Here is a 17538-nt window from a genome sequence, read left to right as displayed (position 1 = left end):
TATTTTTCCCTGTGTTTTATGTATACAATCTGCACAAATACAGTTTGTGCATGTCACACAATGAATACACAATAGTCTCTTTTTTATACAGAGTAATTCATAGGATCCATACCTTTCAGTCACTATTTTTAAATGAGTGTATCTTCTTGGGAAGATAAATCGAATTCAGACAACTATTCAATTTGCTGAAACAGGTGGATCTTAGCTGTGGCAGCTTTTAAAAAAAGAGAAGGAAAAGGTTAATTCTCTTGTCAATTGCCCAAGTTTTACACTGATGTAGCTTCGCACATTGCTGTGGGATCACTTCCCCTATTCACCGCGTTAGAAGTCCAATTCAGACTTTCCATCGAGCTCTTGGTATGCTGGCTGACAGCAAATGCCACCTCTTGACTTCTTGGAGCAGTCAAGGACTGTGCTCCTCACCCTGTCCGAGCAGCGGCCTCCTCCAAGCCGGGAGCGCTGCCTCCACGTGCGGAGCGGCTCCCAAAGCCTGGCGGGGCACCCCGAGCCCAGCCCCAGCCCCAGCCCCAGCCCCAGCCCAGCCCCAGCCCGAGCCCAGCCCCAGCCCCAGCCCGAGCCCAGCCCCAGCCCCTGCCCCTGCCCCAGCCCCTGCCCCTCATGCGGGGCGCGGGCGGCACCGAGGGACGGGGCGGCCGCGGAGCGCTGCAAAGCGCGCTCAGGTGCGGCGGGGCGGAGCGGGGTCACAGCCGGCCGGTGACAGCTCACCTGGGACAGCTCACCTGGGACAGCCCACCTGGGACAGCTCACCTGGGACAGCCCACCTGTCACCTGCCCCCGGCTCGGGACAGCGAGTGTTAAATAGCGAGAGGGCAGAGCCACCCACCCCGGAGCGCAGGGGGTGCCGCCGCCGGTGCGGGTCGCATCAGGACTGGCCCCAGCGTCGGGTGCCTTGTGGTCCCGTCGGACATGGAACCGGTGAGTACCTTCCCGGCGGGCGGCTTCGGGCCCTCGGGGTTACGTGGTGTTGGGATGGGGGGAAGCCCCGCTGCAGCCTCCGGGCTGGAACGGCGCCCTGAGCTGGAGCGGGGCCGCACCGGGCCGCGGCCTCGCCGCTCCCCGCCGGCCGCACGTGGCTGCGCCGCGACGCCGAGGAGGCTCCGTGGGGCGGCGGGGACGGAGCGGCCCCGGCCCGGGAGCGGCGCCTCACGGGGAACCGCCCGAGCCCCAGGAAGGACGGGACGGCTTTTGGCCTTAACTTTTTGACTTGGTTGTGTGTGTGTATGTGTTTTTTCTTTTTATCGTAACTGCCAGAGGGCACGATATTTTGCCCTTTCTGTTAGCAAGCTTGGGCGTTGCGCGTTTGGGTGATGGTTAATTGCAACCTTATAAAGCCTTTGATAGCAGTCGGGGAAGTGTTTTTGTGGTCATAAGAACCTATTGAAATATACATGTATGTTTACAAGATCACCGAGAAATTGACAGCAGTATCACAATACCATCCGGAGCCTCCTGCAAGACCCTCTGGTTTCATTTTACTCATTCTCCTATTTAGGGTAAATGCTCAGATTTAGCTTTGATGCTTGAGTTTCCAATGAGTTACACAAACAGTGTGTTTTTGTGTTATGAATTAACGTTTTAAGGTGGATTTCCTCCTCCATTCAAACATACCATCTTGTGGTTTGGTACTGCCTTTTGTTTTTCAACTACCAAGATGCTGGAACATGGTTGAGCTCTTGAGAGCAAGCATTGTGCTAACGTTTATTACTTACAGGTGAATGTGATTTTTCCCCATGTATAAAGATTTCTACAAACGAAAAAGGCAGCTCTAAACAATGTGCAAAAATTCTTTAATCCCTTTTTTTCCTTTACATCCTAATACGTTTGCTCTTAGAATGTTCTATGTGATTCTTCTTGTGGCCAAACTGAGGGTAACATGTGTTACCTTCCAAAAATTGTCTGCAAAATAGATTGTCTTAATTATACCATTTCATTTCATGTGTGCTTCAGTTGGATACTTCTTCAGTTGCTGTTATGTTTGCTTTGAAGGACATTTTTCAAATAGTGAGTGGTTTTTTTAGTCTTTCAGGGATGCTGGATGCTTCTATTAACAAAATAAAAGGAAAAAACCACTCCTCCAACTCCTTTATGGTCTCATGTGAATAAAGGAGTGGATAAAAGATACTTAATCAGCTGTTTGTGTGTATAATGGCTGTCCTCGTTCTAGTTTTTTTCATTCTGTATTATTTTTAAATCATTGTAATTAGATAAAGAGTGCTAGTATTAATTCCTAGCAAACAAAAAATACAAACAGGCACAGGCTTTAATGATTTTATGTAACATAGCAGTCTGACAGTCACACGTGCAAAGTTACAGCTGGACAAGAACCTGTGAGAGGTTAATCACAAAACTCCATTGTTCAAAGTCAGGATGCCAAAGATAGCTCTGGAAGCCTCCAATGAAGGGAATTCTTAGGTGGGAAAGAAGACCGGATGTAAGTTTTGAGCATTTTGTGAATGCGCCTGTCTTGCTAATGCAGAAAGTTTTGTTTGAGGGAAGGCAAAACAAAAAGGCTGCAAAACCAGGTTCTCAAGTTAGAAATGGTGTTTGCCTGGACACTCTAGAGTCTGTTGCCTTCTATATTATGGAACTCATCTAATCTTTCCAGGCACATGGTTCGCTCATCTCACATGAAAGGATAAGGCTGACTTACTGGGGATCTTTGGTTTATCTTTTGCTCTCTGTAATGGGATAATCAGGTAGTCATACTGTAAGACATAAAACTGAATTGTGGTGCACACACGTGCAAGTCCTTCAGCATTTCTTAATGGGAAGTTTCAACTTTGCAACCTGTTTTGTCGGGAGAGTTTGAATATGTATTTTAGTGTTACTTTTCACTTAAGCAAAAAACTACAGTGGAACTCATAGAACCGTGTTCATTGGCAATATGATAGGATTCAAAGGGCAGAGCCTGTTGAAGGAACATCACACATTGGATTTTCATCTCACTGGGCTTGTTGGTAACAAAAACCAGACTATTAAAGGATAACTGGGGAGAGAACAGACTTCTGTTTTGTAAATGGATTTTGTAGCTGTTTGCTGACAACTTGTTTGAGAAAACTCTATTTTTGAGCTCTTTATGCTTTTGCATTGGCCCCTATCTGCTCTTGTCTTTCCTATCTCTCTTCAAATCTGTCACCTAAGTATGTTTCTTGTCCTCTGTTCCCCAGGGAAGGGGGGAACTTGCAGGAGGGATTTTATTTTTCTTCTTCTACACCATCTGAATGTTTTGAATATGTTGTTTAAAGGCATTCATTCTCCTCTCTGTTCTGATACCTGTTGTTACACTGGCCACTTCCTTCAGCTAATAGAAGTATTTTGATTAAAATTTATGGTCAGTCCTTGCATACCCTGCAGTCCAGAGCTTCTGCAGTCTCTACTCCTTTATAAATGTTTATGACTTAACCCTTGCTGTACCATTGTGGTAAGGAAGTATTCATTTCCCATACAGGGAAGAGAGGGAGGAAGCTGCACTGATGGTTCAGAGGTGTGAAGCACTGGGAGGAGCTGCACATGAAACCCCTGGTGTCTTACAAACAAGTTTTTCTAAGATCACAGAGGGAATTGGGCCAGGGGCTTGGATGCATATGTTCAGCTTACATCTAACAAATAGTTTTTGTGCAAAGCCCTCAATTACATTTGCATTTCTTTCATTCTAGTCCAGAAGAGTGTCTTGTCACTCAGAATATTGATTCTCACAGTTGGTCTTTTATTCATCTTAGTATGCATAGAATTTTATATATATATATACTTCTGTGCCTATTTTCTAAGTACAAGCATATTTATAAATAAAGCAGATGTATCACTATTTTGGTATAGACTATTTAGTAGCTGATGATGTAGTTCAGGTTTTTTTTCTGTCCCATATTGCTTCATACTTCCAAAGTCAGTTCTTACACCATGACTGGAAACAAATGCTGCTTCCTAGTGAAAAGTAATGTATGATACATGAAGTGTCAGGCAATTCATCAGGAGTAAGGAGGAGATGGCCCTAAGGCAAACAGTTTGCTCTTTAGAATATAATGGTTACTTAACCCTTTAACTCGTTGAGCATGTGTATGAAGAGATAACTGGAGGGAAAAAAAATCCTTCTCAAGAAGAAATAGTAATTCTGTCTTGAAATGTTTGTAAATGAGAACAAGCCCTCAGCCCATCACTGCTGGTTTTTATGAGCAATTCATTTAAATGATAGAAACTGAATTTGTTTCTTGTGAAATTTGGATAGTTATTTCAAGTGTTTTTAACATTATTAGTGGCATGTTCCCCAAATGAAAAATAGTTGCAGGCATGTTAATGTCTTTCTGCCCAAGTCCAACCCTGATCATTGTATGTTTGTTTTCAACAAGAGCTGCAATAACTGTATTACTTCATATGATTTCTTCCACAGATGGAGACTTAAAGTGTGTTCTTTAAACTGTTTAAAGAAATACTGGTGTTCAACTTGAATCCTAACCTACTGCAGAGGAAACTGGAAGTAGTTTTAGGAAGTGCAATATTCATAAGTACATTTGTTGATAGTGCAAGCTTTGCATTATTTTTTGCTGCTTTACTTTTTTACGAAAAACCACCTACAAACTAGAAATTTGAACACATTTTGCCCAGGACAAACAAATGAAATTGCCTAGATATCTGCCTTCAAATCCACAAAATAAACCTGGTGAAGAATACGGGCCAGTCTTACTCTTAAGAGCTGTGATCATTTGCTTGCTGTTTATAGCCAGAGATGCTTTTACCTGCAATAGTGGACAAAGAATCCCTGATACAATTCACATCTACTGTTATTTTTTTTTTTCAAATAAAATTGACTTTGCCTTTTCATGTGAAGTGGCATGCATTGATATTTGCTGATGGCTTTTTAGCTGCTGTTTACCTGCTGGTAGGTCAGTATGTGCTTCTAGGAATCAGTATGTTTATCTTGTTGCATTTTTTTCCTTTGGTATGATATTTACAGAGGAAAAATGTTTTTAACAATGTTATTCTTTGCATGGCTTCTGTTTTTATTTTAAAGTAGCTGGTTTAGACCCAGACTGAACAAAGTACTTAAGCACATGTGCAACTTTAAGCCCAGGGACTATTCACAGAAGTTGCATGCAAATTTATGTCCCTGGAGCCAGATCAGACCCAGAGAAAGAGTTGTAGACTTTGTTGTACGGCTTTTGGATTAGAAATCCTGTTGATTTAAGGCCTGAATAGTCTGTTTGGCTGAAGGGCACTTAATGGGCATTCTGATTCCAAGAGGGTAAAGCAGTGTCCTGGGTCTGAAGACATGAACATAAAACTGTTTAGAAATTTTTACGGTGTCATTTTAGGTAACCATGTGGGACCACAGCATGGTATAAAAGAAGGAATGTTGTCTGGTACTAACCCTAAACTTCTAATTCCTGTCTTCAAGGAAATACGAGGACTGATTTGCTAATTGTCACTGATAGCCTTCTGTCTGTGCTTTAGTTAGTCAGAGTTTCTGGAAGAAGAGTGTATTTTTTCCTCCCCTTCTACCAAAAAAAAAAAAGGCAATTGCTTAAAAAAGGTTCAGCACAAACCCCTCAGTTACTCCTGAAGGGGTTAATACAGCAAAACTCTTGGAGACATCTGGCAGAAGCTGTGGGTGTTGGGTGTGGCAGATCCCAGGGCCGTACCAGTCTCTACAAGGGAGCTGTCATCCTCCTTGATTTATCCTTCCCTAATGTCACGGGGTATGGATGTTGAAACTGTGGCTAGAATGTGAAATACGAAAAACATGAAGATTATGATTTAGTGTCTGGGGAGGCTCATTGTTGGCCTCTGTTCACAAGTTGTAAGCATTGGAGGTAGCTTGACACAGGTTACAAAATCTGGTATGTAGCAGAAAAAAAAAGGCAAGAATATTTTGGCGTTTGGAACTCGTACATGTGTTAGTGCACAAAAATGAGTGACGGCAACAATTAAATCAAAGACTGCGCTGATGATATATTACATTGGAAGCACATTGAAGGTGCTTGTAAATAACATTTAAATAAATGTACTTCCTGGTCCTTCACTTGCAAATAAATACAACAGGTAAAGTAGATGAAAAAAATAGGGAATTAACTGTCTTCAGTAATGACAGTTTTGATAAAGAAACTGATAAATTAACGGTGCTCAAATATAATAACTTTGTGTTCATGGTTTGGCATCTTTTTGAATCTTTCATCAATAAGAATAAGTTTTAGTGTAAGTTTACATGGAGTTTTTTGATAATTGATTTTGTTCTTTACTTTCTTCTATCCTGACTCAATTAAATATTCTATAATTATGGTAGTTGGATCAAAATGAGTACCGTGGATTTTAGTCAAAGTATCCCCATGTAATAAATGTTAACTAACTGAAATGAGTTCATAAAATTGTTTTTCTTTTTCACCTTGTTTTTTTAAAGCATAATGATGAATAGGACTTTGCTTTCATGATGGTAAAATACAGATGTTGTAGTCATAGAAGCTGTTAGTACTTAAGCATCAACTTACAAGTATCAACTAATCATATCTAGTATGTAAAACATTTTCTGATACAGCATGGTGTAGATAAAGTCTCATGGGTAAAGTTCTATTCTTTTGGACATATATATATATATATTATTTGGTTGGATGATAATTCTATTACTGTCAATAAAAGTGGTGTGTTTTGAATTAAACTGCTCTCTACAATTCAGCTTCTAAACCAGCACTTTCTTCAAAAATATTAAAGAGCTTAATATATATGCTTGAATAAGCTGTAATTTAGCCAGTTGATGCAGAAATTCATCATAAATAAGTTCCAGATTGGGAAATGCATTTTGTTGGTTTCAGGTATGAATGACCAAAAGGAATAAAGGGTATTTGTGCTGAGGAGCAAGAGCAGGGCTAAATTTCTATTGAGGAAAAAATGCAGTTAGGTTTTAAAAATACTGCATGTAACATATAAAACAATATGTTGTTTGAAGCCATATTCATATGAGTTTTTTTCCCGTTTGTTTTTTTTTTTTTTGTCATCTGATTTGTTGAGTTTGCAGTTATTTTAAAGGATAGGAGTAGTGTTGTGCTGTTAATGAGGTATTTTTAATTGGTTGGGTTTTTGCCAGAGACAGTTCCTCACACTGACAGCTGGGAAGTTGTTTTCATTGTAATGCACCCGGATGTATGAGAACTGCTGCAGATCAGTTTATACTCTCAGGAATATCTGTGAAACTACTGGTTTTAGATTTCAGTGTTTTATCAAATCCATTAAGAAATTTGCAGTATTTTCTGAAGTTTGGAGTAGGATTTTGTTTTGAAATGTTGCTGACATTATCATGTTTCCTAAGAAGTTCTGCAGCTAGAATTGCATTGGGATTCCACATTAACCTGCTTCAAAGCAGGAAGTAGCTGCTTTTCTGATACCTTTGTACACTGGAGTCTGTCTTGCTGTTGCTTTGTATTAACTTTGCCCAGATCTAGGTGATACACCTGATGCAATAGAAGCTGAGGGGCAGTGAAGACTTAGGTATCAAATATGTGTTACTCAGTGGATTATCTTTCTGAATATCTTCATAGTCTGAATCTTGTTTGGATTACCAGGTCCTTTCATTTTGGTTATGTTGTTGGGATCTTTGTATAATCTTATCTTTGCTGTCTTGTGTTGTCATGTAGTACCATCTGAGCTCATCTGCTGTAACTGTCTGAAGAAGTCTGGAATGTGCAGCCGGTAAGATTTTGTTAAAACAATGTACCAGTAGTAAAAAAACCTAACAAAAAAAGTAGGATCACAATATTGGAGGTATCCTCTCTCAAAATAACATATCTTTGGACTAGTCAGGACATCTGGAGGGAGTTTGAAGCCAGGGAAAATGGCTCAGCCATGCAAGGCTAAATGAAAATAAAAAGGCAGCTACATGGATTCTCTATATGTGCATAAACCAGGAAATAAACAGAGTGATGAGCTGAAAGATCAGACAACGATGTGCTAATAAATGTGCTAATAAATAATGTCAGCCTACCCAGCATCTCTCATAAACATGGTATGTTTATAAAAACATAAAGATCAGCATTTTTCAGAAACAAAAGCATTCGTTTTTTTATCCTGCTGTCTGCATGAAAGTTAGAGGTTTGGGAAATGGTGTACCAGCAGAGTTGTTCTGCTTCCTTTGGTGTCTCCACAGTTGCATGAGTGGCACCTGTGTATTAGACACAAGTTGTTACTCATGTCTTGTCATGATCAGTCAGTTGCCCTTTTTAATGTCCAAAGAGAGTTTTCCTGGTAAATATAGGTATGGGTGTCTAACAACCAGGCTTCTCAGCTGTTTTGCATCCCACCTACCTGCAAAAATGAGATCAGCTGCTTTTCCACTTAGGGATGCCTTCCTTTAGGAGATATATTGAAACAAGCTAAAAGTTGTCATAGAGAGAAGGATCATTCCTAACAGGTACAGAAACCCCATGGGCTCATGGTTTGAAAGGCCTTTTTAATTATAGGAAAGGATCTAGGTACACACAGAAATTCAAACATATTGGAAGTTGGTTTCCCAAAAGTCTTTGGATCTTTTCAAAATCACGTATTTCCAAAGTGAGTACACCACTTGATAAAGTTTAATGCATTTTTTAAAGCTTTTTTTCAGATTATGAGAAATACATTTTTGCATCATCTTTCACTGAGTTGTTTTCATTTACTTAGTCTACTCACTGCCTTATAAACTGATAATGAAGAATGTAGAGACTAAAGTGAGGGTGTCTTAATTCTTACACCTATCTTCATACAGACGTAGAAAGTTCAGAAGGATGAAAGCTGAGAAGACTTTTTCATTAGCAAAACTATTGCACACTTCTCTGAATCTTGCTCTATTTAGCAAAGCAGCTTTATTTGTGCAAGGAAAGGTAAAATTTTTTTAGAACACAAGTTTTTCTTATGCAAATCCCATTCAAGACCATGAATATTTTTGCTGGCTGTGAATAGGCTTTCGATCATTGGAGTCTTAAGATATTAGTCCTATTTGGTTTATTCATCCTTTATAAAGAGACTGTTTGAGTCACATGCTTAATTTGGAACATCCAGTTGTTTTTTTTATTTTTTCATAATGATGCTAAAAACAACTTGTTTTGTTGTTGTTTAGAGTATGTCTGTGGGAAAGTATACAGGAAAGTATAGTATATAGCCTACTTCAAGTCTAAACATGACTGCTAACGTATATACAGTGAAATGAAACACATTCAAGATTTGAATCTAACCTGTCCGTCAGTTGCCACATTACAATAATCTAAAATATAGACCTTCCTTGGGCCAGTTACTATTAATAATCCAGAATTTGCTGTGAATTTAAGCTGAGCATATTAACTTTGTTTTTTAGGGTGCTTTGTATTTTAAGATGCAACTTCACCATAACTGAGAATTCCACGCTTTAGTGAATAACATTTCAAGCAGTAAGATTTTGAACTTAAGTGCAGGCTTTTGGGATCTTCTGGTGAGCCATGATGTTCGTGACCACTGTGATGAATAAGATTCAGGTTGGAAACTACTTACTCAAATTGGAACTGTTCCCCCATTAAATCAGGGAAATTATTCCTTTGAGTGGCTGTTCAGCAGTGTGGATAAGAGATTCACAATCTGTCTGAAAAACCACATGCATATTTTCCAAGAGTGTTACACATCAGCTTCTGTTTGGTCAAGCAGTTGCTTTCTGTGTAGCTAAATCCTCCTTGGCTTGAAGTAAAGATGATATTCTTTGTTTTCTGTCCTAAATATTACGTAGGAGTTGTGTCTGCTGTTAAAAAGCTTTCATTCTCCACCCAGATGTAGCTGTATTTCAATGAAGAGGGAAATGATTCTTGTATATCTCTTTCCTCACTTGCCATAGAGGCTGGTTGGGGGGGGTAATGAATTGCTTGTAAAGGAGTTTGCAGTGCTTACATGAAGTGTGTGGCTATGGAAGTTTGAAGTTATTTACTTTCAAGATGAATAGTTCTTTAAGAGATGGGTTAAACATTCTGGCTAATATGCAAGATATTAAGTCTCTAAAAAGTCATTGTATGTATCATTTGAAACAGCATAACCCCTCCCTCCATCTTAAGTTTATAGCAATAATAAGCCTTGCAGATGCTTTTCCTGGGAATTAAGGACCAGCTGGGGTAAACAGACCTCAAACTATCCTCTTAGCCAGTCATTAATCTTCAGGGAAAGCCTTTGCTTTGATCATTATTGCTAAAATATGCCTAGTGCAGCCTGGGCTTACATGCCAGTAAAAGCAAAGTAGTATTTTGCCAAAACATGAATATTCTTTTGTTTGTCAAGTAGCCCTATGTCTTGGACTCATTTTTGATGTGTGTAAACATGCTTGTGTGTATGTGTGTGCACACAAACAGACATGAGGGCATGAGTTTCCCAGTTAAATTACTCATTCTGCGTTTATAGCACTCTAAATGAAGTGGGGTGTCTGACTCAACACTGTTGTATCGATCAGCTTTTCAGTTAGCTTTGCTTCGTCTCAAAACTTGTGAAAAGTCTTGGATCAGGCATCTTTGATTTTGAAAATTGGTAAGAAATATTTTGCCCATTTTTGACCTTATGAAGACCTGATTTAAATTACACCAGGGTATCTCACAGAGGACCAAAAAGAATCAGGAACTGTGCAGCATAATCCACCCCAGCCTGGCCTTTCCTGGTGCAGCTGGTTGATTGAGAGTTGTGTTGGTGCTCAAAATTAAAAAGCTGACAATTACCAAACCAATTTTTTCTTATATTTTTGGAAGGCACTTGTTGCTGTGCACTCTATCTAGTAAATTACCACAGTTTTCAGAAGTCAGCTGTGGTACAGTATTTCTTTTTACAGGTCACAGAGCTGAAAGTCCAGCAGGCAGTCTTCCTGAACTTCCAGGCTTTAGTTTTCCTGAAGTGTGGCAAATGCAGAACTCTGAGATTCGAGGTCCCATGAATCACTCTGCTTTCCTGATGAGCTTGCCATGTGTTATGTGTTAGACAGTGTCTTCTAGTCAAGAACTAACAGGAAAACAATGTGCACTTCAGATATTTGCTGTTTTTTGCAAAATGACCTGTATTACTTGTGTATACTTTGTCAGCTTAAGCCTGGATTAAGAAAGATATTCAATATTTGCAGTGTTAAATTGTAAAGTTTAGCTAGAGGCAGCAATTCTTCATGAATTTCTACAAACATCCCTGAATTTGGGAAAATATTGGTATTTGTTGAAGGAAGAAAATTCCCATCTTCTGTAGTTAACTCTCCACTGGGCACGGGGGGAATTATTCTTTATTTTCTCTTGTATTGTCTGTCAGAAGTAGAGGTTATGTGGTGCCCTGTTGCATGAGGCATCAGGCACTGTAACAACACAGAAGTTGCATGGAGTTGACAACTGAATTGTATTGAATAGATCCAGAAGAAGGGAGCTGTTTCATAACCTGTGTCCTTTGCCCTAAAAGACTTTTGGATCTTCTCCGCTACCGCCAATGTTGATTTTCTTTGTTCTGTATTCCCTAGGGGGAATCATCAAAGTAGCAGGAGAAGGAAATCATTCTTATATCTTCTTGCCAACAGCATTTTCCCTATTTTACTATAAATGAGCACTGTGGAGGAAGTGGAGCGGGGGGGGGAAATTCTGCAGACCTTAAACACCCTGAGCAAAATCTCAGCTGTTGCAGAGTGTGAAGCTTATGGTTGCTTTTGAGAGCCCTGATGGACCTTCTTGCAAGAATCAAGCAGCTGGAATGAAGGCTTCTGCTGGTAGAGGCTGGGTATAATCAATTACTGCATGGTCTGATCAAAGATAAAAGTATATTGTGTACAGCATATGTAATGTGAACTTAGAATATTTTTTCGATGTTTAAGCCATATATTTTAAATTACAAGAATTCACCTCGGTAATACACTGCAATGATCTTCAATGGGCAGAATCCCATTGTGCTTCATTTGCTCCCCAGTGCAGTTGCCCATGCAATTTTTCATTGTTGTATGAGAAGAATATTTCGGAAAAGCAGTCAATACAGTTGCTTGATCTTGTGCCTTGGTATCAGATTTTTTTTTTTTCTCCACAACCCCCTCTCCCAAAAGTACAAAGCAATAAATAGCTAGGCATGGTGCTCTGTAAAAATAGGCTTTTGACCTCTCCATTTATTGGTATACCCTTTAACCTTGCAGGTTTCTAACAGTTTCTGCTTGGTCCCACTTTTCTCTCTGTAAAAAGAGAAATTACTGTTAGTGTAGCAGCAGTGCAGCGTTAGTTTATTTTCTGAACAGTTTTTAAACTTTCTCATGTATTAAGGGAGTCTAATTAAAGCTAGCAGTTGCAATTTATCTCTTTGTATTTCAGCTCAGGCTGACTACTTTCTATTTAAAAACTTGTTTCTGCTGTGCAGTGTAGATGAGCAGGCTGCTAGTATTTAAGTAACTTCTCCGCCTCTGTAGACACTTCAACTACAGTAGGTAAGTAAATCCAAGTGTTTGATTTAAATTCATTGCAAAAGCTGAATTATTATTGTTTAGCTCGTTCCTATCATCCCCTTGAAGTTACTTTGCTTTTCTTATTAGTAGACGTCCCTGGATGTCTCAAGCCTAAGAAGTCACTTGAGAATTCCTGTGTGTTTTCCTGTGCTGCAGGAAAACTGCCTGCATGTTCCCCAGTTCCACAGAACCATTGCCAGCATTTTTCTTTTGCTTCCTAGCAACTGCCAATTTGGCAAAAATGAATGTGTGGGACCTGGAACTTTCTAAACTGCAGGAGATGCAGAAACAAGGGTCTGTTTGTATTGCATGGATGTGTTTTATAGTACTTTCAATAGCAAAGAGGTGTCAGTGTCACCAGCCTGCCAGCATGAGAGATCAAGGAATAAATTTTCAGGGCAAAAGATATCCCTTTTCTGTAAGAAGTGTTTGTAGAAGAGAGCAAAGGCAGCATGGAGAAGCCACGACTATGCAATGTGTGATACCATTTCTGTGTTTAACTAATGGCCTTCAGCCTGGGACAGTGTGCCCTCACTGCAGTCAGGAGTGGGGATGCAAATTCAACCAGGATGGTTTTAAGGAACTCCGTTATTCAGATCCAGCATTTTCAGATAGTCACGGCAAGATAATCTTGTCACTATAAATCTGCCTGCTCACTTGAGTTTTGCAGCCCACACTCAGCTTTGTGCATCTTCCACTATGTTATTTTTGGTTTAAGCTTAGTCTGAGGAGTGTTGACAGTCGCTGCCAGTCCCATGGAATACAGTGTGCACGTGTGAGAACCGTCACACCTCTGCCTCATCCCTCACTCCACTGAGGGAAGCCTGTTTTGTCCTTGTGGTCCTTGCCCTGCTTTTCATTTCTAAAAAGGTAGTTTGTTCCTCCATCCTTAAAATTGCATAGATCAGTCTCTTTTTGATCACACCAATCCCAGTTTCTTGTTGCTTTTTTTTAAAAGAAAAGAAGAAAAAACCCAAACAGCACAAAACACCCCCAAACATTTGGGGTTTTGTTCTCTGTGTTCCTCTTCTCTACTTGCCTAATCTGCAGCCATGCTTCTGCATAGTATTTCTGACAGGAACTGGGAAGCAACTTGCTCTGCACTGAAAACCCATAACTCAATGTTCTTTTTTAGTATTTTGCCTCTTCAAGCACATTTAAATTCTAACATTTGAAGCACCTGATTAATTTTTTCAGAATGTTGGAAACATGTTATCCCCTGGCTGAGATCTTACACAAAACATTTCAGCCTGCAGCAAGCTTTTCTTTTTAATCTGGAGTTTTAGTAAACCCTCAAAAAAACAGGTTTATAATTGAAGTGACAGCACAACCCTAATTGTAGCACTACTGGCACACCTCCCTAACCAGAAACATACATTGCTGCCATTTTTAAGAAGAAAATTAAGCCCCAGTATGCTAAGCAATAGACTTTGCTTCCTGTAGTTTTCTGCAATTTTAGACAAATCTGAAAATTAAAATCTGTTGCATTGAGGATGGACTATCTACAATTGGCATAAAGCAGTGTGATTCAGTTGGAGGCAGTGATACTGTGCAGACTAGCCTGAGGTGACAGAGTGGCATAATAAATTTTAAAAGCATGTTTGTAACATGTAGGGAGCTTGTGTTCTCTCAGGTGTAATAACTGGGTATGTTTACTATGTTTTGGGGGTTTTTTTGTGTACAATTATACTGAAAGTGTCTTGAAGTTTCCAGTCACATTTTGTACTAGAAAACATCTTTTCAGTTAAAAAAAAAAATGGAGCAGCTTCCTTAACCACATTTCGTGCACAACTTATCCTTTCTGTTGGTTGTTGAAGAAAAATAAAAATGTTCTGTAATCTTACAGTAGACCTAAGTGGCTTGAGCTCCTGGGTGGTCCCCAAGAACATGATATTCTGCCAGGCAGATTTTGCATTGTATAGTGAACAGATTTGGGTGAGGAAAATAGACCAGTGTCCTCTTCTTGTGCATGTCTCATGATGCTTGTTAGCAATGTTAGAATGTGCAATTCTTTATATAATCACCTGTAATTCTCTATGGTGTAACACATCTAGGCTTGGGACTCCAGGTCCTTGGCAGGCACATAACTGCACATGAGATACTGCCTGCTACTTTCACTTGTCAGGAGTGACAAGTGGAGCACAGTATCAAAACAGTCATATTTTAGCAAGTGGGGGGAAGAACAAGTACTTTGAAATGGCGTGTATTCAGCTCAACAGCCAGAAGTCACAGCCATGAGGACAATTTAGGGATCTCTGCTAACAGTTCTCAATTAGCTGAGATCTAACCAGGCTAAAAAACCACACCTTTCACACCTTGCCAGGACTAGTGACTTTTGCTTTGCACTTCTGTCACTATAAACCTTCTTTGCCACTGCCAGCTAAGCTGCTGCTGGCACTGGTTCAGTGTAAGGAGCAGGGTGCAGGTGCTCCCAGCCTGGCCCCACGGGAAGCCAGCACAGGTCCAGCAGAGCTGGTTTTGTTTGGGCTGTACCTGCATGGCAGAAGGTGCCCACTGCACAGTTGCTGGAATTTGCAGATCTGCATGCCACGTGCCATCCCTCCATCCTGTTTTTCCAGGGATGTGCCAGGGACACAAAGACATAATACCGTGTTAGCAGCTGGATACCCCCTTCTCCCTGTGACAGAAGGGAAGCTGATTGGGGAGTGTTTATAGAAGATAAATGGTGACCCTGTCTTGGAAGAGTCTCTTCTGGCCAAGACTGAGGTCTGCCTGTGTAAAGAGAAACTTAAATTGTGGATACTATTGCTTGTACTGCCTTTGTTGTAGGAACTGACAAACATTTTGTCACTTAACATCTGTTCATCTGAGACACCCCACAAGTATCCTCTTAGAAGGGCACATAAATGACAATATAAATTAATGTGCTTAGCTCTTCAGTCAAACCTGCATGTATTTAGTAGTTTAACTGCACAGTTATGAATTTAATATTGCATTGCTGAACATGCTTGATAGTTATGCAGTAAGAGTCCTGCCCGTCAGATCAAATAGCTCCGTATTTCCACCACAGTCCCCATGGGGAGTTGTTCAGATCATATCTGGTTCTCCCTTGAAGAGTAAATGGGGGAAGCACATGACAGAAATGACTGTAAACATACCAATCTGCATTACTTCCACCAGCAGTTCTCACTGGTGTTATCTGTGACACTCAGGCTAACTTTTTGTAACCCTCATGCAACATCATGAGTAATAATCTGTTGTTAACACACTGTCCATCAGAAATGTTTACTTGCAGAGTGACAGCTAACACATCTGGACTACATACCATGTTTGATCTGAAATACCAGACTCACTTTGCTGTAACAATGACAAAAGCATGCCATGGCTATGCAGTTCAAAGCTTAAAATATAAGGACTGTGTGATGTTTGATGTAATTCAAATATTTATAAAAATATTGGCTATTCTGAAATATATATTAACAAATATTGTCTAAAAAATTATTACAGTTTGTAACAGCTCTCATAAGTACATTTTTACAGTGTAATTGGTACTACTACAGAGTTAGAAAAGCCATTTTTGAATTAGGTTTTCTAAGTGTACTGTTTAGTGAATGTGCTGTACAGTAGAGCATAAAATATACAAAAAGTCTATCTTACTGCTTCTAGCAGAGGTCTTGTGTCAAAGCACGCACTTTTGAAGTCCAACTATCTCCATTGTCATCAAAGCTGTAGTGATGTAAATCAGGGATAGGAATTGCTGTATCCCATACTTTATTGCAGTGAAGGCTTTTCAGACATGGACTAAATCTTTTGCAGATGTAATGGGGACTCTGTAGACAGCTCTCTTACCACCTGGGAGCCTCACACAGGGCTTTCTGAGGGCTGCTGTGCTCCTTGGGGAGCACTGCATCCATCCTCTGCTGTGTGCCTTTCCAGGTGACTTTAGCACCCAAAAGGGAAGAGCAGCTTAGCCCCAGCCTGCCCGAGTCCCTCTTGCAACAGGTCCAGAGAAGTTCACTTTGCCAGTGAAAATACCTGTTGTGGACTTGGATCAAACAGAAGACATTTGCCCTCAAGCCTATTAAGTGGATAAGCTAAACCAGACCATTTACCCTATTCATACCCCTAATACAGTCTTGAGTTGCAGGTGCATTTTCCTCTGGGAAGGCATTCTTTTCACTTCTAACCATAGCCTGTAAACCATAGCCTGTACCTTTTCCAGTAGAATATTGTTTTACCTACAGAATACAGGTGTAATACTTGACTGTGTGTACCAAACAGAGTTTGCAATCTAATATGATTTTTATTTGAAGAAATTTTAACACTTAATGAAAAGACCATTTTGGATCAATTCATTTAGTAAACTGTTAGCCAGGACATAGTGGGTTTGTTTCCTTCCAAAAATCTAAACCATTTATATGTGTAAAACAGAGTTTGTGTGACTTACCCTTATTAAAACTCACAAGCAATAGGTTTTCCTTTTAGATTCCTGTGAAGTTTTCTCTCAAGATTCCCTTTCGTTTTCAAAAAAAAAAAAAAAGTAATGCTTCTACAGTAGATATTTGTTTTCAGAATGTAAGTGGAGGAGATGGCAGTAGGGAAATAGCGACAACTGGCATGGGACAGACAGGAGATAATGACTTTTATCTATTTCTCTGGATCAAGTTTAGCAAGATACTTTGTAATGAGGTTTTTTTGTGGGCTGAAGAAGTCTGAGATGCAGATGTTTCTTGTTTAAGGTAAAGAATCAAATAGTGCTTGGTGGTTTATTTAGAATGATGCTGTAAGGCAAGAAAAAGCACTCCTGCATGTCACATGAAAAAAAAAGATCAAATAGACATTTCATGACTGGAGAAATGAGTACTAAAGGGGCTTATAAGACAGAAAAAGTAGTTATGCAGAATTGTCTCTCAGTTCTTCCTTTAATGATCACCCTCCTTGCTAGAGGAGCTCCAACTTTAGACAAAAATAATCATGAAAAGACTGTAATTTATATAAAATTATGCCTTGAATCTACTGTTCTTCATAAACCTAAGCGTGTTCTTTTGCAATTATTATTCATTCTGAGAGGAAAGGATATTTGGTGGGTTATTTCCTTTGGTCTTTTACACCCCAGGGGAAGAGCCTGTTTGGGGATTTTTACAGCA

The 17538-nt window shown here is 39.9% G+C and overlaps 1 protein-coding gene across 1 annotated transcript in view; it reads left to right on the top strand.

Annotated features, from left to right (window-relative positions):
- Positions 1-859: 859 nt before the first annotated feature.
- Positions 860-17538, top strand: part of BNC1 (basonuclin zinc finger protein 1) — a 75069-nt gene continuing 58390 nt past the window's right edge. The window contains exon 1 of the mRNA XM_069026091.1: positions 860-936. Within this exon, the coding sequence (XP_068882192.1) occupies positions 928-936 (9 nt within the window). The 5' untranslated portion in view covers positions 860-927. The remainder of the gene's footprint in view (positions 937-17538) is intronic.

This window comes from Aphelocoma coerulescens, chromosome 10, assembly GCF_041296385.1.
Source record: "Aphelocoma coerulescens isolate FSJ_1873_10779 chromosome 10, UR_Acoe_1.0, whole genome shotgun sequence".
Taxonomy (NCBI): domain Eukaryota; kingdom Metazoa; phylum Chordata; class Aves; order Passeriformes; family Corvidae; genus Aphelocoma; species Aphelocoma coerulescens.
The sequence above is the reverse complement of the archived record's forward strand: the minus strand, read 5'-3'. Positions and strand labels throughout refer to the sequence as shown.